The sequence below is a fragment of the Montipora capricornis genome, chromosome 3, assembly GCF_036669925.1.
Source record: "Montipora capricornis isolate CH-2021 chromosome 3, ASM3666992v2, whole genome shotgun sequence".
Lineage (NCBI taxonomy): Eukaryota > Metazoa > Cnidaria > Anthozoa > Scleractinia > Acroporidae > Montipora > Montipora capricornis.
Genome location: NC_090885.1, coordinates 19120833 through 19142760, shown reverse-complemented (window position 1 = coordinate 19142760; position 21928 = coordinate 19120833). Strand labels below are relative to the sequence as shown.

General features: G+C 40.5%; 1 protein-coding gene across 1 annotated transcript; it reads left to right on the top strand.

The window, feature by feature from the left end:
• The first annotated feature begins 4952 nt into the window (after positions 1-4952).
• Positions 4953-21498, top strand: LOC138041181 (chondroitin sulfate ABC exolyase-like). Its single transcript, XM_068886950.1, has 4 exons — positions 4953-5027; positions 8680-10676; positions 17763-19949; positions 21222-21498. Exons 1-3 carry the CDS (start codon positions 4967-4969, stop codon positions 19230-19232), a joined length of 3528 nt encoding a protein of 1175 aa, XP_068743051.1. The 5' UTR covers positions 4953-4966; the 3' UTR covers positions 19233-19949; positions 21222-21498.
• Positions 21499-21928: the final 430 nt, after the last annotated feature.

Sequence of the window (21928 nt, the reverse complement as noted above, 5' to 3'; positions counted from 1 at the left end):
AATTGCTTGTAATTGGAGGTCACCCTTTTTACACACTTCGAAAATTCTTTTATCTAACGCTAATCTTCCAGCTTCTGTTATTGGCTTATGGTGTGGGATCCGAATTGATGATATTCCTCCTGATCGTTTCATCTAAACTTAATCTTTCGTGATCTCTCACCGGCTCCTTGTAAGAAAACTATTTTCAGTGTTGTAATTTGACTTTTGTCTTTTCACAACGTTTCCTCGCCATTGCATGCTTTCTTCCTCTACTACACGCTTGTTAATGGAAAATCGTTAGGCTATTTCCTGTAATTATAACACGCTGTTCCGCAAATATAACCTTGGATAATTGAAACCGTAGTTTTACTATTGGAAGACTGCGCACTGTTGAGTCATTTTAAGAGTTCTCACTTCCTTGCCCGCCCAAAATATTGGCTGACATAATTTACTAAACAAGTGAGTTTAAGACGCCATAAGAAAGATTTAGAGAAAAAAAAAAGAAACATTAAGAGGGAACGTGATTAGCGAACGCTAAACGTACATGAAGTTAAGAGCTTCCTCACGAAAGGTGGGGCGTCCTGGAAATCGAATAAATTTGAAGTTTGTGAAAGCCATCTACACAATTGAAAGCTAGCAGATTGGCCGTATTTATACGAGAGGACGTCTAAGACGTCCACACGCATTAAACGTCTGACCGTAAGTGCGACTAATAAAATACGAGACGCACTTAACTTCGACGGCTAGAAATCAAATTCATGATTTTCTTCAAAAGCGACTGGGATTTAATCACCAAAGAGACTGTGCGCCCTTCATTACTAAGTGCGTCTCGTCTTTATACTAGACGGCTTAGACGTCTGACAAGACTAAAACGTCTGTTAAGTGCGTCGTTTAGACGTACTTAAGTTGAGACGTTTAATGATACGGCAATTCGGAAAACTGATTAGAGAAGCCATGACATTACATCTCTTAAGAAATCTGACATAAATTGTGAAATAAACCTGAGACTTTTTCGATGCCTTTTACAAATCTTGCCTTTGCATCTATTTATACTAGACGTAAAAACATGAAAATTAAGAAAACATGCAGCCTCAACCCATAAAAGGCTTTTCGTCGAATCAAGAAAAATGTTTCCAGGGATAGGGACAATTCAATAATTGTTTTTATTTTATTTCCAATCTGGAACTTTGGCCAAACTTTCTACAAACCATCAAAAGTTTAAATTATCGATCAGCATCAATCACTTGAAAAAAAGATCTTAATGTATGCCACTTCCTTTCCTTGCTTTGCGTGATCAAGATGCGTTCTCTTCGATGATATAGAAACGGTAGAATGTTTCCAGAGACGAGTCTACTTCAGTGGGCAGCAGGCAAAAGACCCCTTTTCGCTTCCCTAAAGATGACGTTATGCAATGCCGTGTCATCAGCTCTGATGCGCTCATATGGTGTGAACCAGCCACTGATCTCAAAGTCAGACTGATGAGTCCAGACTGTTTTAAAAGTTGTCTTCACATGACGTCATCGCTGCACCCTTAGTGAACGAAAACCACAACCGAATTCTTTATTCCTTCACCAGCATTTGTATATTACATCGCAATGATTCTTATCTTTAATTTGCCTCCCAGGTTTTGGTTGCGGATTACCTACACAATGACCAGACTAAAGCAAAATGCAAAAAACCCCAAAGGCAAAAAAAGCAGCTTCAAAGTATTCATCTAAATGCCCTCTAAAATTAATCCAGCGGGGCCTTGTGCCAAAAGATCTTGTGCAGGTGTTTTTTCAAAGCCCGTCATGAGAATAGAAAAATTCAAAGTTAGGTTTTACACTCGCTGTGGTAAAAGAATCTTAAAATCAGTAAAATGACTTTCAATTAAACCTTTAAAAAGTCAAGGAGCAGCAAAACCGAGTTATCATAATGCATTTTGTTAATGCAAGAAGAAAAGCTGTTCAGTGATCCGACCTGTGATACCATCTTGAAAGCTCTTTTCCCATTGACCTTTTCAGCATTTTTCAGTCATAAATAATTAATACCCGAAGCAAGAAAACCGGTGTTCATCAGTGAGATTTTCACTACTCGACAGTCTCAGACCAAGGAAGTGGATCAAACTTAAGGTAAGCTCTCTGTAATGCTTGAAGTCTTATTAGAACAATTGAGATTTCCTTCCGAAGAGTTTTACCTCTCCTAATGACTCTTGGAATGGATCTTCAATTCGTCCGCAAAGTAAAGTCATTACAGCAGTGTTCGTCAACAAAAATATTTCAGTGCTAATTAGCTCTATTGTTTGTCCACTAAGAATTGTACCTTTCATCAAAGGTATCACGACGTTTTCTATCTTTAGATTTCTTGCAAACCAACGTGCAACCGTCCATGTTTTAAATTGATTGAGTCCCAAGACTTTTTGATACAATACCAAACTTTAGAAGGCACTTCAATGTCTGGCCCAAAAACTTTTTATTACCGATAACTTTTCGCTACGTCAGAGCTTTTTCAGTTGTCATTTTGCTTGGACAAATTGGGACTAGCATATAACAAAATGAGTTTGGTTTTGTAATGGTCTTTACTATTTGACTTGCGTGCACTAAACAAATGTTCCTAAACCCCATTATGGGGCACTGCGAACATTGCGTAAGGTCTAAATTTCAATATTTCCGTCTCCACCAAAGACTCTAGTCTGATCTATATTTGACTTGAGACTCGCTTAACTCTCCCTTACCATCCTATTTTACTTAAATGTCTCCTAGGGATTCAATAAGCCGCTGCAAGCTCTGTCCATGGAAAATATGTGAACAATATCAATGACATAATTGATTTTAATTTGCTTTCTTCTTTTCTTCAACCCAGCGAAACATTTTATTATGTGCATATCCAAGCAGAAAAACCCACTTACTGGAATATATACTTTTTGCAATGCTATTTTAACCTATGTTGAACTGCACTCCTATTTGGGAGTCACACTGGATTCAAATTTGAGGTTGAACAAGCATCGTCATGAAATATCTTTCAAAGCAATTAAGACTTTACCAAAAGTACCTTGTATAAGACACTTTGACCAAAACTGGAATATGCTTCAATTGTTTGGGATCCGTATTATCAGTGTGACGACATAGATAAGTTGAAGAACACACAATGGGCGGCTGTTCGTTTTTGTAAAAGCGACTACAGATATACATCAAGTGTTACCTCAATGATTAGAGACCTGGAATGTGAATCTCTAGCTAACTTTTAGCCGTCAATATGCTTGTTTATGTACAATGTACAGAATTACGAATGAAATAATTCACGTTAAAGGCCCACCTTCAACCGACAGGCATTGCGTGCCGCGGAACAATTCTCATATATGAAAATTCCGCCAAAGCTTCCTTTCATCCAATCAGATCGAATTTGTGAAAAAAGCAAATTAGCTGATGAAACCCCTACCCGTGGAACTTACAACTTCAAATATTGTATTGAGCACGGAAGTAATGATGTCTTTAATTTTAATATTTTGTTTTTTTCGAAGAACAGTTAAAGAATGGGAACAGGCTTCCATCAGAAATTGTCTCAGCTAAAATTCTCTAGATAACTTTTAAGGAGAGATTGAGTAACTAAGAACTCCTTAAGAGATTAAGTCTGATTAGATGAACTTTTTTATGTAAATTATTTAAAATTTTAATTAATTAATTAATTAATTCAATTAATAATTATTTAAAATAATTTAATAATTTAATTATACAAAATTATGTATTTACTCATTTAAAGTTTAGTTTAGAGTGATAACTGTTTATAGCTCCCGCTAACGCGAGTATAAAGGTATATGTAGATGTTTGAAGAAAGAAGAGAATTTAGCTTATTAAAATTAATAGCATTTAAAGCAATTCGTGGGTCTGCTCGGCCATCTTATTTGCCGATATATAGGGGAATCTTTGTTTACATTTTTTGCCTCCTTAGCACAAAGCTGTCGTTTTCAAATCAGTTGGCTCAGAATTGAAAAGTACATTGCAGAATGAGCTATCTCTGAAAAATTGAACCCGAGGTAATTATGTCTGAAAAATGATGCTTCAACGTTTTGAAATTTTAAAAAGAATGTATGATTTCATTAGCGTCGTTTCCACTCAAGAATGCATTAGTTTTTGATGGCTAATAACTGACACGTTATTAAAGCTAAAAGGCTTAATCGTAAAAATTACAATTTCCTCGACTGTGATTGGTTAAAAAAACTACCTATTTTTCCCTTGTCAGTCTTTTAATGCAAATTTTCCCTTTATTTCATAACTTGGCTCTTCTTCTTTTCTCTGAAATTACAATTAATTGGTAATGGGACTGAGTGGAGTCCCATTCGGTCTGTAATCATACTCGTGATAAACAAATCGGACTCCCGCGGATTTTGTTACCACTCGTATGATTACGTACCGAATTGGACTCAGTCCTATTACCCACTAATTAAAATTGGACATTTATAACTACGTTTGACCAGTTCTTTCATCTTTTGAAGTCAATTTGTAAATAGCATGAGGTCTTCTGCGAGAAAACTCGTATGTTGCAGGAAAAAATGTAAACAATGACGTCAGCAAGGATTCCCTTATAAGGTAATCACTACAGAACAATTACGGTCTTGTAAATATACTAAGGTGCACTGCATAGATGGTTTTCAATCACGTGATGAGACGGCCGTGTTGTTGCACCAAACGACAGCAAATTATGGCTCATGTCTTTCAATGTAATTGAGTCAAATTCCCAAATGACTTTTTACTCTATTGTTATGTGCACCAACATGGCTGCTCTGACGTCTGGTGAAAACCATCTATTCATTTATTTTATAGACCTTAAATGTAAATTATTATTATTATTATTATTATTATTATTATTATTATTATTATCATTATTATCATTGTCATTAGTAGTAGTAGTAGTAGTAGTAGTAGTAGTAGTAGTAGTAGTAGTAGTAGTAGTAGTAGTAATAGTACTTAATAAAATGTTTTTCTTTTAACAGAAGCTGTCGAGAAGCGAAATGTTCCTATGGTATTCATTTCAGCTTTTGGCCTTTCTGGTGGTTATTGTTCCTTATTCGGGTAGGTCAATATCGAATGAAACTCGTACTTTGTGTAGAACATGGAGAATGAGTGAAATATGTTAATGTAGAACTAACATGTAAGGACCGGCGGGCGGGAATGCTAGACGTATTTTTCATCGGCACAAAGAATGAATAGGCAATGGAATCTTGGTTTCTTTTGCTCAAGTGGGTCCTCATGATCGAGTGCAGATCTATTTCAGAGACACTCAGCCGCCCTCAAAAATAGCAAGAATAATAATCTGTTAATAAAAGACTTCAATTTTTTCTCTTGAATTCCTACCCCTATGTCAGAATCAAATGTTTCCTCACTCTTGCGCTCGTGTCGCCAGTTACAATGGTGTTTGGCTTCCGTCTCTTTCGGTTGGCCTTCAAAATGTCGTCGTACCGCCGAAGACTCCTTCAAAGTGACGATGTAATTCATTCAACTGTCTGCACAACAGCAACAACACGGGGATCATCACCAGAACACAATGGTTAACCCAACATGGTAGAGAACAAACCGAATAGTGCTTTTCGTAAGTTCCGATTGAGTAGCCCTATAGGCAAAGTATTTTGAAGCATCCCGAGAAAAAAAGGCTTTCGTGTAATCGGGGCTAGGCAAATATCCACCGCTATTAACGTAAACCTCGCTCGATAAATAATTGTTGGTTTTATGGAAGCTCGGCTGGTCAAATTGCTTCCATAGTTCAATAGCTGTTCAATTGCAAGCTGTAGAACGCCCAGGTTTCACAATGTGTAGTAACAAAACCCTAATACATACACTACAAAGCTTATTTCAAGCTGAATTTGTGGCACAAATTTCCTAGCGGTTTTGGTCACGTGATTTTCGCCCATCTGAACAAGTAGATTTTTCGGACATTGTCAGGTGTAAGGCCTTTTCGAGGTAAACCACTTGAGAGATGGGCGATTATTCCTGCAGACTGGGAACTGCGATAAAACCGCAATTGTCTCATTGTAAATGGTGCGCTCTACTCTCTGTTAAAACTGTGGAGGAATTGGCATGGGTGATTGGTGGGTCGCACGTGTTGTATCGTAGCTCGTGGGTCGTGTGTGCATGGTGTGCCACTGGTCATGACTCGTGCCAAGTGCCCTTACTCTAACCCTGACTATTGGAAGCTGGGTAAGGGTTAAATCCCAACCTGTTATTCTTAATTGAACAGAGGATTTTGGGGGGACACTTCGTGACGTTTATCGCGTATATTTCCAGACTTACGTAACGTCACAGTTGAGGACACTTCGTGATACTTATCAAAATCTACATGCATCTAATAGACCATATTCGTATTCTCAGCATTGGACTGGAACTAGCTTGCAATGGAGGCTAATGCGGGGGAATATATTAAAAAGCATTTCAAAAGATATCCCCGCATTATCCTCTATTGCAAGCTATTGTAGTTCCAGTCCAATACTGAGAATTCGAATAGGGTCTATTACGGTCAATGAGAAACCCACGACGACCGACACCATTTGGCCTCTCCATTCAATAATGCGACAGGTCTCCGACCCTACTGCATAATCTTCATCTTATTTAGCCAAGCATATTTTACATAGCTATGAATTGTCAATATTTATTAGCTTTTAAGTTTTTCTTGGAGTATATGAATAAATTTATATACGTGAAAAATATCTATTTATTCTTTAGACACTGTCTTAATTAGTTTGGATAGAAGTGATTGTAAAGCGCTTAGAACAGCTATTGATATAAGCGCTATATAAATAAATTCTATTTATTATTTGTTATTATTATTTATTGTAAAAGTTTCGCGTCTTACATGAGCTATATTTAATAATCGGCACCAATCAAGTCTGCACAACACCATGCATAATGCAAGTTTGTGCAAGTTACTTTCTCATCAGAATGTGAAATGACTCCGTGCCTTGTTCCACAAATTGCGTTATCCCAATCTGATTGAGTTAGTCATCCAAAGGAAACGGCAAAAGCGGGGAACACCTAAAGAAACCACGGATTCAAAACTTTTCCACTCATTTATTTTAAACTTCCTTTTAAATTCCAAGCATCTGCTGATCGAGAACGTAAGGATCTTTACGTCATTAGTTTTAAAGTCGGCATTAATGTCAAACGTGTTCACAAGTAAAAAACTAAAGAGGTGAAACCAGCTATGTGGTTTGTGCGAAGGAAACTTTGTCGGGTACGGTATACTGCTCGATCGATACTTACATCATTGCGTGGCGTGGCCGAACACAAGATCTCTACAATTGGCAAGCATCTGGAGTCTGAACATGGTTTTGACAAAAGCACCTTCATTTGCGACCTCTTCAAAGTACGAAAAAAAATGGACAACTAAGCATGATTTATATATATCTGACTTCTGAGAGCACAAAGACTCTCGTCCATGCTTATGTTACCTGTCGACTTGACAATAGGCCTTTTGCAACTAACGATCACATGTTACAAAATCCGCCATGCTGGAGGGCAAGCTCATTATCATTCCCCCACTGGGACATTAAGACAACGGCAAGTCAAGCTTGACTGGTTCAGGTCTCTTTGTTTTAATGTCCCAGTGGGGGAATAATAATGAGCTTGCCCTCCAGCATGGCGGATTTTGTACCATGTGATCGTTAGTTGCAAAAGGCCTATTGTAACTCGTTGCTCCTTGGGACACCGAAGTATATGATTCAGAAGCTCCAGCGCGTTCAAAACTGCGCTGCACGCCTTGTAGCTGGGCAACCTAGGGCTGCGCACATTTGCCCCGTTCTTAAGGAGCTACAGTGGTTACCCATTGAGCAGCGAATTACCTTTAAAGTATTACTGTTAACCTTTAAAGCTCTGAATAATCTCGCGTCTCCGTATCTAAGTCAACTTATAGTCCCATACAACCCTACAAGAAATCTTAGATCAGCTGGCAAACAGTTATTAGAAGTACCGAATGTGCGCCTGAAGAGCTATGGGGACAGGGCCTTTTCGGTCGCTGCCCCAAAGCACTGGAACGAAATTTTCTTGGACAAGGATAAGTCGGTCAGCTAAAGTATGTAAATCCAGATTGAAAACTTATCTTTTTTAGACTTGCTTTTAATTGACTCTTTCTTTTTAGTGTTATTGTTAGTTAGATATTAATTAGTTTGTAAAGTGATATAGATCTTTTGTATATACCGCTATAGAAATATAAGTTATTATTATTATTATTATTATATAACAAACATTAATGTAATTTGTAGCCCTACAATTTAAAAGTTATTAGGGGTTAATATCGACGACTAACTAAACTTTTGGAACCATATCATTTAAGGACAGTTGGAGTCACTGTTAGGGGTCATATGCAAGTCGGTCCAACATATTACATAGAATCTTAGTATTTACACTATCTTATTCATATTTCTTGACTTGATACATGATGACGTTATGCAACCGTTACGTCAAAACGTCGTCGTTTTTAGTAGTTTTCTAAAGATACTTGTGGATTTTAAGAACCTTTTGGTGTAAAATTTTACCATCATATTGTACTTTAGATCTCTTCTTATACGTATTTTAAAACGCAAAGATCAGCTGCACCTTTTCAGGCGACTTGAGAAATACAGTGTTCGGTTAACTAAAATTGCACTTAAGTCCCAAATTCATTTACATTGCGGAAAAACCGACTAAACTGCCACATTCTTCCCATAATAAATTTATTCTACTTTTTAATTTTCAGACTCCTCTTCGTCCAGCGTTTGTAAGAAAGACCACGTTTTTGATTTCGAAGATTCAGGAGACACAAACTGCTTTCGGATTGTACCATCAAGTGCTGGTTCGAAAACATTGTCCACAAACAAGAAGACCGTAAAGCTCGGACAAAAATCCTTGAAATGGCAAGCAACCTCGAACTCTCCCTCGAGTCTGCGCCTAGATCTGTCAAATGCCCATAAAATTACTACTCAGTGGTTTCGAAGGGGTGGTGTCAAAGTTTGGTTCTACAAAGAAAGTGCTTCACCAGGAAAATCCCTGTCAATCAAGTTCAAAGAAAATGCAGGAAGCTCACAAAGTATCTGCACTTTTGATGCGAGTCTGAATTTTCAAGGATGGAGAGGTATCTGGGTAAAATTTACAGAATGCAAACCTCCAAGCACCAGCATTGCTCCAACCAAAGTTATCCTCTTCACCTTAAGTGGCGCAGATATTATCTACATCGACTTACTGGAGTTTAAATCGGCGCTTGGTAAACAGTCACGTGACAAGATAGTTCCACCAATCAGAGGAGTGGATCAGTATGACGCAAGTAACACTTGGCAACGAACTTATCACTGGAGTCAACAACCCGTACCTCCGTTACCCTCGAGAATTGATCAAGAGAAGAAAGCTAGTTTTGATGTGATTAAGAGCCGGCTTAAGAACTGGTACCTCGACGAAACCAAAACAACCCCTAACTTCCCAAGCGAAAGTTTTCTCAAACACAGATGGGATTCTCTGCAGGGAAGTATTCAACAAGCACACCAGTCTTATGATGCTTTGACTTTCGAAAGTAAGAAACCCGTGGGACCTCCTTTGTTCTGCAGAAACTGCAGAAATAAAAAAAAGTTTGGGGAGGTCATTTCAAAAATTCTTTTGCCATTGGCAGTGGAATATTATCTTAGATCTCGTACTGCCGAAATAGACAGCACTGTTTTAGCCGAACTTAATAACCTCAATTCTGCTAACACATCTGTTAAGAACACTGCATACGAAGCCATCGCGGGTGGCCACCAGGCCATGCAAGAAGTATTGAAAGACTTCCTTCCCACTTCATCTAGCCTTCAAGCTGATCAAGTAAAAGCTACCATCAAAGCTCTTAATCTTCACCGATTAAGCAAAATCAACAGCCTTCTCGATTTTGTGAAAGATCAAGGATTCGCCGACGGAAGTGGCCTTGGCTCATTGGACCACGAAATGAACAGAGACGGTTCCGGCTTCTCGCACACTCTCTTTCTCATCAGTGACTCACTGAGTATGGCCACAAACAAAAGCAGGTTGGAGGACCTTATCAACACAGCCAAATGGTACAACGAGTTTGGAGAGGTTTATCAATCACCCGCATTCGAATATAGAGGCACAACTGCAGATCGTATGATAACATTATGTTTGTTTAGAATTCTTATCGTGCTAACGATGCCAAAGGACACGGATGTAGAAATTAAAGCAAGAATAAGAGACATGGAAGCCCTAGTTAAATGGTTGGATAACTCAATAGCTGTAAACGAGGGTCTTGGAGGAGTTATGAAACCCGATTACACCGGACATCACCACAAAGCGTTTTATGGATCCGCCTATGTTCCACAAGCCTTACACAATGCAGCATTGGTCCAATACCTTCTTCATGGAACTGAATTTTCCCTGTCGGCAACATCGGTCAACAACATCAGGCGAGGACTTGAAACAATGCGTCTTATGTCGGCCAAATATTCCACACCAAACAGTGTGAATGGGCGCTTTCCAAATTACTTCAATAAAGTGCTCTTCAAGGCCTTGCCAGGATATGCCTACATCAGTGTTTCTAATCCTCCAACCTCAACGGTGCAATCAGGAATAACAGTAACTGGTGTAAAGGGACCAGAGATGTTTCTGCGCTTATATGACGAGAGTGACCCAGACATGATAGAATATTTGAAAGGAGGGAGAATTAAAAAAAGCAAGTACTATTTTAACACTCTGGGAGCTTTAGACATAATGAAGAAAGTAAGTGGAGATTTTTTTAAAATGGTCATTGTCCACAGTAATCAGCAATCATTCTAAAGATCACAATTGTTTCAACCAGAACAATGCGGTGCACTGGACATCATGTTTGTCGAGACACAAACTAAAATCATTTTGTGGTGATAGGTAACCGGGTTTCAAGTCGTTTTCAATTTGACCAATCCTAATATTTAACTGTGATAGTCATTGCCAAAACAGCACCGAGGAGGCACGATCAGAAGAAACGTCGCATTTGGTCACTTGAAACAATTGTCTTCCGTAAAGTTTTGGCGGTAAAATGACAACTGAAATCCACTATGATGGTGTATACTTGGAGCCTTTGCCTACTTGAAACAAGTTCTGGCGGTAAAATGATTACTGTTATGAAAACCACGATGATAGTCTATACCAAGAGACTTCAACTATTTAACCGACACTTTGCTGATAAGGTTGCAAGCTTAGATATCACAGATCTTTTGGAATTGTTAACTATGAAGCCGCGGGTTGTGGCATCAAGGTTCCCTTTGTTTGAATGGGTGGTTTCATTGGAGATAGATCACCACCCAAGGAGTAATTGGATGTAGGACATTACACCGTGATGGTATCAATTGACTACAACTATCTGGATGCAATAGGTGCCCTTTCTCATGCAAGTAACCATCACTGTCAATAAAAAGCCCCTGTAACAACAAGATTTAAAGGAAATAAGGTGAAAAAAGAATGAAAAAAAAAAAAAGTGACACCATTATGAGAATGTATGTATGGTCTGAATAGTGTTTACGCGGCACATGGTGATATCCACAAATGACTTGAACAATGAGGTTCGCTTTTTGCTTTTGGTCGAGTTCCATTGTTCAAACACTAGACGTTATCGATTGATCTTCATGCATCTCTTTCGCTCTATCCTATCCAGGTTGCGCGCGGTCAGGAAACTATATGAAGCCACCTTAAATATAAAATATTCTACTTGCAAAAGCGTGCTGTGCGAGCAATAACAAATTCAAATTACCGAGCGCATACTGCTCCTTTATTTGGAAAACTAGGCATCATGGACATTTTTCAAATAAATTCATTTCAAACTTCTAAGTTCATGTTGTATTATCACAATCAGTTATTGCCTTCGATGTTTTTGAATTTATTTGAAACAAGCCGCAAAGTGCACAACTACGATAGTAGAATAGCCAACAATTATCGGCCACATTTTTGTTGCACTAACATCAAACAATTTACAATTCTTTATCAAAGTCCAAAAATCTGGAACTCTCTTCCTGGATCAAGCTATCTGAACTTCAAGAAAAATATGTTAGGGTTTCTTTTAAAAGAAACTGCGTTAGTTATACCGCACAAACATTGCGTAAGATTCTTTAGATTAATGATAGGCATATGAGGGGGCCCCTCTTATAAGCCCGGTGGTTTCTTGGGGTCTCCTTGCCACAATTATTCTGCACTTACCAGAAGTTAATAGAAAAACAAGAAACGAAAAAGACTACAAATCCTGGAGAATATTGGATATGGCCTGTGAGTAACGCCATAACCCACTTTAATGAGGGACCAATTAAAAAAGGAGCATAGCTACAGCAAGGTTAAATAAACTAAAGCTACGTGTAAGCGTACCAGGGTGGCCAGAAAAAACCTTCCCCAAAAAACCCCTTAGGAAAAAAGGGTACAGGAAATCTGGGACGGGCCAGGCACAACTCACGTCCCCCGCCAGGACTGTAAATAAATTACTAAAAAATTACAAAACCAGCAAAAGGGAAAATCTAATTCTGAATAAATAATCGCCAGTGAATACTAGAAAATACAAAATAAGACAATGAAAAACGAACAACAGAAACAACTAAATTGATTAGCGGATTTGCACCTCCAACCAGCATGGATATCTAACAAAACATCAGCTATTTTCCTACAAGCCGGATTGGACTCCGCACCAGAGTTCATACTGTGCGTACCGTACTTAGAAACTTCCCTAACAAGTGGCTTAATATGCCACTTAAATTCCACCCTTTAAGTGGTCATGGAAACACCCAAACTAGAATGAAAATGCTCCTTAGACTTGGCTTTCATAATTTTACGAACTAATGGGAACGCAGAGGAAGACTGCGGCAAAAGCTTAACCAACCGCTCGGTCACAGCCACAGGACAAGCAACCTTGCCAGATCTAGCGAGAACAGCAGTGTGGCCTTCCGTGTGCTGATCGTTTTTCATGACACTCAAAGAATCGGTTAATAAGGCCGCTTCAAACCAAATCTGGGAACTTAGGATATCTGAAAGAGAAGAAAAAATATCGTGAAAATCAAACAACTACTGCGCCAAAGACCAAATAAACTCGAAGCACGCCAAATAAGGCTCTAACTATGCTAACTCAGGCTCAAAATACGCCAATTCAGGCCCAAAATATGCCAAATCAGCCTAAAAAATGTGCCAAATCAGGCTCAAAATATGCCAAGTCAGGCTCAAAATATGCCAATTCAAGCCCAAAATACGCCAAATCAGCGGATTTGCACCTCCAAACAGCATGGACATCTAACAAATCACCAGATAGTTTCCTACAAGCCGGATCTATGCCCGTCGTTTTCGCGCTGAGGCACGTAAACTGACTTACGAACACAAAATATAGAGACATCACGAAAGTGCTATATTCTTAATCTCGTCAACGCGAAAAAAGCCAGCAAAACCAACTTGAAAGGGTAAACAAAAAAAAAAAAAAAAAAAACGAAGATCGGAAAGCGAAGAGCTAGCGGCAAAATGCGCAGCAATCGGCTGTACAGTGTTACCGACAGCGGCTCCTTAGGCTGAAGTGGGCACGCAAGCGTTCTTTTGGATCCTTCTAAAGTAAACCTTACTCAGAGGGATGGCTAACAGGACAAGCCTCGATACCAGCCATTGCGTGGCCCCACCTAATAGCATAAACGGCAGATTCTATAGAAGATACACCAGTGTTATTCTCAAACGAACGCTCAGCTAATTCACAAATAAATAATGCAATATGCAAAGGTTTTCCTGGATTAACGAAGACACCAATCTTCGACAAAGCCCACTTGTGCTACCGCAGCCAGCCAGATTTGTACTTCAGCACCGTGGACGGAGCCTTAGCACCCAATTGCAGATCAATGAGGCATGGAATCAAGTCACTCAACGAAGAATTGGTCAATGAGGCCGTTTCAAGCCAAATCCCGGAACTCAGGACATCTGAAAGAAAAGAAAAAATATTGCGAGAATCAAACAGCTACTGCGCCAATGACCAAAAATACCGATACAGGTACAAACCACGACGAGACCAAATAAACTCGAAGCACGACAAAACAGGCTCAAATGTGCCAATTCGGGAGAAAAATGTGCCAAATCAGGCTCAAAATATGCCAATTCAGGCTCAAAGTATGCCAATTCAGGCCCAAAATACGCCAAATCAGGCTCGAAATTAAACACTATCCGTAACACGACCAAAAACTTACCCAAAATCCACACGCAAAGCTAACATTCTGAATTTTGGGCAACTGCGAAAAACGGAAGGGTGAGACTTATAGATCTGCATCTGACCTCGGCCTTCCAAAATGAGATCGTGTTTGGCAGGAAGCACAAAAACCTCCCTGACGAACGACTCAAACCGTGAAGGTCCATCACAATAAAAGAGGCCAAAAGAAGGCCGACGGCCATTCCGGAATAATCAAAGTCCCACGACCGGAACAAGCCGTGAGAACTCGAACGGCGTTCACGACGAGACCCACCGGAGGGCAAACCCTGTTATTCTCTCCACTCCAATCCTGGACCAAGGCATCATCACCGGTGCAACCGGGAGAAGCAAACTTGGAGTTGAAAAGCGGAAGCAGAGAGTTTTAATAGGAGGCAAAACGGTCGATCGCTTGGGGACCCCATTTGGCATCAACCAGTCGAAACACGGTTGATTCACCCGTCGATCATCCTTGTCAACGAACTGGCTTAAATGATTGGCCCTCCCGGTGAGCGACCTGGGAATCCACTGCGCTACAAGGCAATACCATGAGAAAAACAAAACAATAGATGCTCAGAGCCAGAGAAGACGGACCTTAGAGCTACCAACAGAAACTATTCTGGCGGCACTAAGATTGTGATTAAAAATTTTTACCTTCTTGGGCTATAGGTGCTCAACAAAACAAAGCAAAACATAATCAACGGCTTCACTTCGCGAAAAGTAGAACTTTGGACCGAAATCGTCGATCGTCGACCGCTGGCCACAGAGCCGTCGAGGAAGGCGGATAACCCTCCGAAGGCTGCGTCGCTCGCGTAGGAAAAAACAACAGTGGACGAATCACGGGGAGGCCGAATGGAGTAAACACTAAACGATTCAATGTAATTAAACCAAAACTTCAATTCCTCTAGCAGAGCGGGAGGGAAGCGAAAAGTGTGATCCAAAGCCGACCTAGACTCTACAGCTAAGTACATCTGCCTAGTCAGAAGACGGGAAATAGGCCCAACCGCCAAGGAAACCGAAATAATGGAAGTGGCGATCCTGGCTAATTCACGGTAGGACGATGAATTGATTTGAATGGCGAAAGCTAAAGCTTGCAAACTTTCTTCTTAGGAATCCGAAACGACATAGAAAAGGCGTCGATCACAAAACCTAGCCACTCGCCCACTTGCATCGGAACCCAGCACGACTTCCCCTCATTAACAAGGAGACCGGAAGAGTCAAAATCCTTTCGCTGAGCAAAAGCTGCTGCGACGTCTGATGTCCTATCGGGCTGACTGCCGTCGTCGAGATAAACAAAAGATTTATGCCCCATAAATCGCCAGCGATTAACTAATGGACGCAACAATTAGCGAAACAAAAACACGCACTGCTGAGACCGAAGGGTAAAACCGTGAAAGTGGAATACTCAAGTCCGCCGCTTAAGGGTCAAGCAAAACCTATAGATACTTCTAGTGTTCCGGAAAAATATCAACATTGTGGTATCCAGATTTGAGGTCCCAGGTAAAGAACCAATGCCCTTCCTGACGAATCTGCGAGAGCGAGCGAAGGTCCTCGTACTCAAACTAAAACGAACGAGACGGCAATAATCGTACCTAAGATCGATCACCTAGCGAAGCTTCTTGTCCTCCGCAACCGTCAAAGGGTTAACTCAAAAAGGAGACTACCATGCTCCACGATACAGGCATTGTCCAAAAGCTCAGAAATAGCACGAAGAACAAAGTCGGGATGCCTAAGAGCCGACGAATATTGCTTAAAAAACACAGGGCTGGATAACTGACAAAAGGAAGTCGATAGCCATAGGAAAAGGTATCGAGAGTAAACTGAGGAGCGTCCAAGGTGGATGCCCAAAAACTAACGGAGGAATTTAAACGGCCTTTAACTCCTGAACAAACAATGCCGAAACAAAAATCATCCGAAAAACCGATGGACAGCAAAATCACACTCAGTGAAGAGTGAAAGTCCTCTCCTGTATCTAGTCGGGCACGGCGCGGGTTGGTCTCTGAAGAATCGGACGACTTTAAACAAAAAACACTAAAGGGGCCGAATTCCCCGCACTATAAAGAAATCAAAACAAAATATATATATGTAATCAAACTGATAGCTGTCAAGGGCCAAACAATAAATTAAGCAAAAACGAAACTGTGGGTAGTAGGCGTACACAGACCCGAAGGATGAATACGAATGAACAAGACACTTATATAACCATATGCAAAATACTTAACACCGCTTAAATACCGGGACACAAACAGACACCATAATGCACCTAATTAACCGTATAAGATCGTGCAGAAAACAAATATCTGCTAAACTGCGTACCGCAGATATTTTTGCATTCTGCACTTACCAGAAGTTAATAGAAAAACAAGAAACGAAAAAGACTACAAATCCTGGAGAATATTGGATATGGCCTGTGAGTAACGCCATAAATCCGAAGGTAAAAACAAAGCAAGTCTAACGTGAAAAGTAAAGAAAACTACTTATCTTAAAACAACGCCCCAAGATCCTGCGTCCAAAGCGTCCTTGACCTTGTCTTAGGACTTTCCTTTCAAAGCGACGGATGCTTCGTCAAACTTGTCCAGCACTTGAACGGCATATGGTCCAGCTACCGTTGGTTTCCCTTTCTCTTACAGGTGTAACTTTCTCGACGCGCCCTTTTAACGGCTTGCTCGACCATGGAACCATTTTCCTCCAAAAACCGCCTGGCGAAACCGAACAGACGATCGTCGATAATCTGCGAAAGTTTATCAGCCAAAGCACCGATAGACTCGGCAACGAAAGACTGGATTAACTCGTTAATAGAAGGGTTGATAGCAGCGCCTGAATCGTCGTTAACAGTAACGGTCGAAACCGAAGACCTTTGCTGCTGCTCCTTGGGCATAGCGAAAGCGAAAGCAAAAACGAAACTGTGGGTAGTAGGCGTACACAGACCCGAAGGATGAATACGAATGAACAAGACACTTATATAACCATATGAAAAATACTTAACACCGCTTAAATACCGGGACACAAACAGACACCATAATGCACCTAATTAACCGTATAAGATCGTGCAGAAAACAAATATCTGCTAAACTGCGTACCGCAGATATTTTTGCATTCTTACATCTATCCTTTTTTTTATATTAATGACTTTACTCTTAATGTTGATTGTCTTTGCAATATTATTGTGTGGCAAATAAACATTAATTAATTAATTAATTAATTAATTCATTCATTCATTCATTCATCAGAAAACAAAAGTAACCCGGGAAAAGGGAGACATCTCAGAAGTGGCTGCTTCCAACGCTTGGCCAGTTTTAACGCATTTTTAGATACAGTGTCCTGCATGACATAAGGAGGAATTGCCCAGTCCTTGTGCACCCTTTCTATCCTTCGCTAGACGCAATAACTCAAATGAATAACACAACCATGAACTTTGGTGTCAAAAATTGTATGATTATTTTCGAGGACTCTTGTTAGAAGGTATCTGATTTTCTAACCAACTCTAAAATAGGTCTAAAAAAGATAACCTCATCGGGGACTAAACTTTCTGTAAGTGCAAAGTTTTCTTTTTTTTTAATCTAAGGCCATTCAAACACATATTACTAATGAGAATTTGGTATTCATGGCTTAGAATCTAATATGTTATCCTTATATTCAAGGTGCAAACCACCTCTGCGTCAAAAAGCATTTCTGCGGAGCCCTCTCCCGAAGGTCACTGGTCGAAGAACTACGCGGTTTTATCGATACATCGTCGTAAAGATTGGGTAGCAACAGCTAAAGGGTTTACCAAAGTTCTCTGGGACTTCGAAAATAAACCAAACAAGGAAAATATATACGGAATGTTTGCTAGTCATGGAGCACTCCTGATTGCAAACAGCGAAGCGATTCTAAAAGTTCACGACGTTGAAAACGGATGGGACTGGGCTAAAGTTCCTGGAACCACAACTATAGCCCTTGGAGACTCAAATATTGATGACTTAAACATAGGGGAAGCCAGGTTTTACAACAAACGGGAGCTAGCTGGGGGCCTGACGTTTAAAGGAACATATCTTTTAGAAAACGGAATTTTCGGCATGGATTTCAATCAGCCTGATTATAAGTTTGATTCAACAGATTGGCGTGGTAGAATCACGTTTCAGTTCAAAAAATCATTTTTCTTTTTTGAAAACTTGATCGTGAGCCTAGGAACTCACATCACGGCAACAAACACAAATAACAAAATAGTCCAAACCACTCTTTTCCAAGATAAACTGTTCAGCGGAGACCCCTCATCGAAAATCAAGGTGAACGGAGTCGATAAAACCTACTCGGACTCCCTCAGCGGTGACTCCGCACCGTCCTCTAGTAATAGTTACACAACGCTCACAGACACAAAGGGGAATTTTTACTACATTCCAAGTTCGAGCAAGTCGATGTTAAGAGTCCACGTGAAAAAACAGAACTCCAAGACCGAAGATGGCGAAACCAATACCACGGGCCGGTATGGCACGGCTTGGTTCGATCACACCAGTTCCCCAAACAACGGCAAGTACGAATTTGCTGTTTTGATACCAACATCAACATACCATTCGACATTAGGAGACCTAGCAACGGCTCAAGATACCGGTGGAAGTAAAGTCTACGAAGTTTTGTTAAACAACCGCCAAGGCCATGTCGTCAAGTTTCTCAAGTCGCCAAGATCATGGACGAGCCTCACCCACAGTGTGACTGGCTACGTTCTTTTCAGGGAAGCATTTAGCCTTCCAGCCGGTGGTCCAATCCAGGAAGTTAACAGTAAAAATCTTCTCATCATGGTTGAAAGCACGACTGACTACATTTATCTCAGCATAAGTATTCCGGGCTTGAATCTCCAAACAAAGAAGAAGAACATGAAAAGTTCCAATGATGCACAGCAGGAAGAAAGATATCATTCAGCAAGTGAGGAAAGAAAAGTAGAAGTCAAATTGCGAGAAGAGGTGGAAAAAAGTGTCGTCTATGCCCAAACCCATGGAGATCCGGATTGCTACAAACCCAATGTGTGGGTTCAAGATTATACCGAATCCGGTAAAAGCAAAAGCAAATTGGTTCAATTTTTAAATCTTAAGAATGGTTTCAGTGTTGAGGTTAAATTGAAGAAGAAGATACAGTGATAATTAGAGGAAAGCGACCGGGAATTCAAATTGGTTGACTATTGCTTCACGCAGACTTTTATTTGGTAAAAGAGCAGTTTGTAAGGCATGGCATAACCGCATAAATATTAGAAGATGACCATAACTGTGAGTGCACCTCGGGTGGTTTTACTTAAAATATGTTCAGGAAGGCGCTCATTCATTCAGTGCGAATGAAAGGGTCTAAAGAAAGTGAAGTGAAACAGAAAAATGTGGTTTTGTCCCGAACGAGTTGATAAGAGTAAACTGAATCACTGAAAGAGAGTCTTGCTAGCTGACGACTCGAGTTCATGTCAGAGCATGGCAACGTTACACTTTTATAAAGTCGTTTGATAGAACCGTAATTTCGTCATTCAATCTGTGCGGGCGGCGCCCACGTTACGGCCACTTTGCGTCAGCCACCAAAGCATCAACGCAACAAAATTGCGTTGTTGGATGTTGTTGACTGGTACTAAAGGTTGCCCTATTCGTGTTAACAGGCTCTCCTTGTAAAGAAGCGAGAAATGATCAGCCAATAATGACCTAAATCTGAATAAATTCTCACTCTCGACACGAATAAACCACTAGAGGTGCACTCAGAGAGATACCGATAAATGATGATAAAATCTATCCGTGGTGATTATAGATTGATCATGTTGACCATTGCTAATGTACATTGAACGCAGAGGTACTGGTGCGTTTTAACAGACCAACTAACTAGCAACCCGGCACTTTCAAATGCGCGCGCTCACGATGCAAAACTTGTCTTTTCATTGTTAAGGCCCGTTCAAACGGTCATGATAGTTGATGATAGTTGATGATAGTTTCAACTATCACGCACGTTTGAACACGAACTATCATTCGCTATCATCAACTATCATCAACTATCATGCAGTTTGGACATGTTCAAATTCGACATGATAGTTCATGATAGTTTTTTCCGTTTGACCGAGCGGATGATAGTGCATGATAGTTTTTCGGTCAGCGGGGGTAACCAAGGCGGGCTCAATGCAATGTGGCTACCGCAAGTTTGCCATCGTCCTGTGAGGAACAACAAAACAATAATTTGGACGAATAATCGATACATCCCTTTCTCTTCTTTCCTCCGTATCCACTCTTTCGTCCTTCCTCGTTTGTGGCGGCCCAGCAACTCTTCACGTATGTCATCCTGCATTACAGCCACTAAAATTGTGGCAATAGCTGCTCTTCTCGGCTGATACACAGCCATTTTCTTCACGAAATTCAAATCCCCGCCATATTTGTTTACAACCGCGCGCGGTAGGAGACTAGGTACCAGTTAGCTACGCCAGCACATTGCGCGATTTCGTCAACTATCATGAACTATCATGGACCGTTTGATCGCAAACATGATAGTCAATGATAGTGAATGATAGTTGAAACTATCATCAACTATCATCAACTATCATGACCGTTTGAACGGGGCTTTAACACTAGCAAGATATCGGGACCTAAGCGATCTGTTAAGATCACCGATCGTTTCACATGTACCTCCGCAAATGTCATTTATTGCATAACCTGCACGTTATGCAATAAATTATACATTGGTGAGACAGGTAGACGACTAGGTGACCGATTCCGCGAACACCCTCGCGATGTTGAGAAGAATGACAAGGATGCATCCAAGCCAGTCGCTCGCCATTTTAATCTGCCTAACCACTCCAAAAAACACATGGCTATCTGCGGCCTTTCCCTACATCTAGGTACGACGGAAAGCCGCAAGAGTCTGGAACAAAAATTCATCTTTCAATTCGGCACCCTTAATCCTCACGGTATTAACGAACGCTTTTCATTTAACTAATATATTCCTATTTTTCACGTTGCCATGTTACCACCAATAGCGTAGCTCCTACTCTACTATAAAAACTACACGTAACCCATAATCCCTCTATTCGCTCTGACGAAGGGCTCACGCTCGAAACGTCAGCTTTTAGAATCTCTGTACGGTGGCCAATTTACATTATCAACTAAAAGCTCGGTCGTCACTAGCGATGCAAGCAAACGCATAAGCAACACACACAAAGTAAGTACTGCATGTCTTCATCATTAGTACCCAGTCCACCAAAAGACACTAATTCACAACAAGTTAATGCGCCTGGGCTTATTTTGTCTGTGTCGAAACTTGCGTTGCCAGTGACGATTAGGCCTTCTTAATTGACGAAACTCCACCTCAATAATAATTTTTCCATTTCTTCTTATCAGGGAAAAAATTATGAACCACTTTGCTTCATTATTATATGCTTACGCTGATAAAAAAAAAAAAAGAAAAGCCAACGTAAGACTATAGTTGAAATCAAAACAACTTAAAGGCCCGCATTCGCCCAATAGTGATTGCGGTCGTTTGTTTTTGTTTCAAATGACGGCTTGGCCAAATGCGTGGTCTAATTGGCTGAATGCACTCAGGTGAAATCACGCGGAAAACAACATGTCAGCTATGTGTGTAATTTCGTGTTTCACGAAATTCAGTCATGGTACGCAATGGCTTTTGAGCGAATGTGGCCAGTTAACCTGACCGTGATCAGTGAGCCGTTATTCATAAACACAAGCAGGAAGATAACAATACGGCAACGTAAACGAAACCAGGATTAGCACAAACGAGGAATTGATCGGATGAATGAGTCTGCCAATATTTTGGAAGGGGGGGGGGGGGGGGGAGAGAAGAGAAAGGCCGTTTCAAAAAG

Coding starts and splice junctions, on each gene's coding strand:
- LOC138041181 (XM_068886950.1), top strand. CDS start 4,967: ATGTTCCTATGGTATTCATTTCAGCTTTTGGCCTTTCTGGTGGTTATT. Junction 5,028..8,679: donor GGTTATTGTTCCTTATTCGG/GTAGGTCAATAT, acceptor TTTAATTTTCAG/ACTCCTCTTCGTCCAGCGTT. Junction 10,677..17,762: donor CTTTAGACATAATGAAGAAA/GTAAGTGGAGAT, acceptor CTTATATTCAAG/GTGCAAACCACCTCTGCGTC.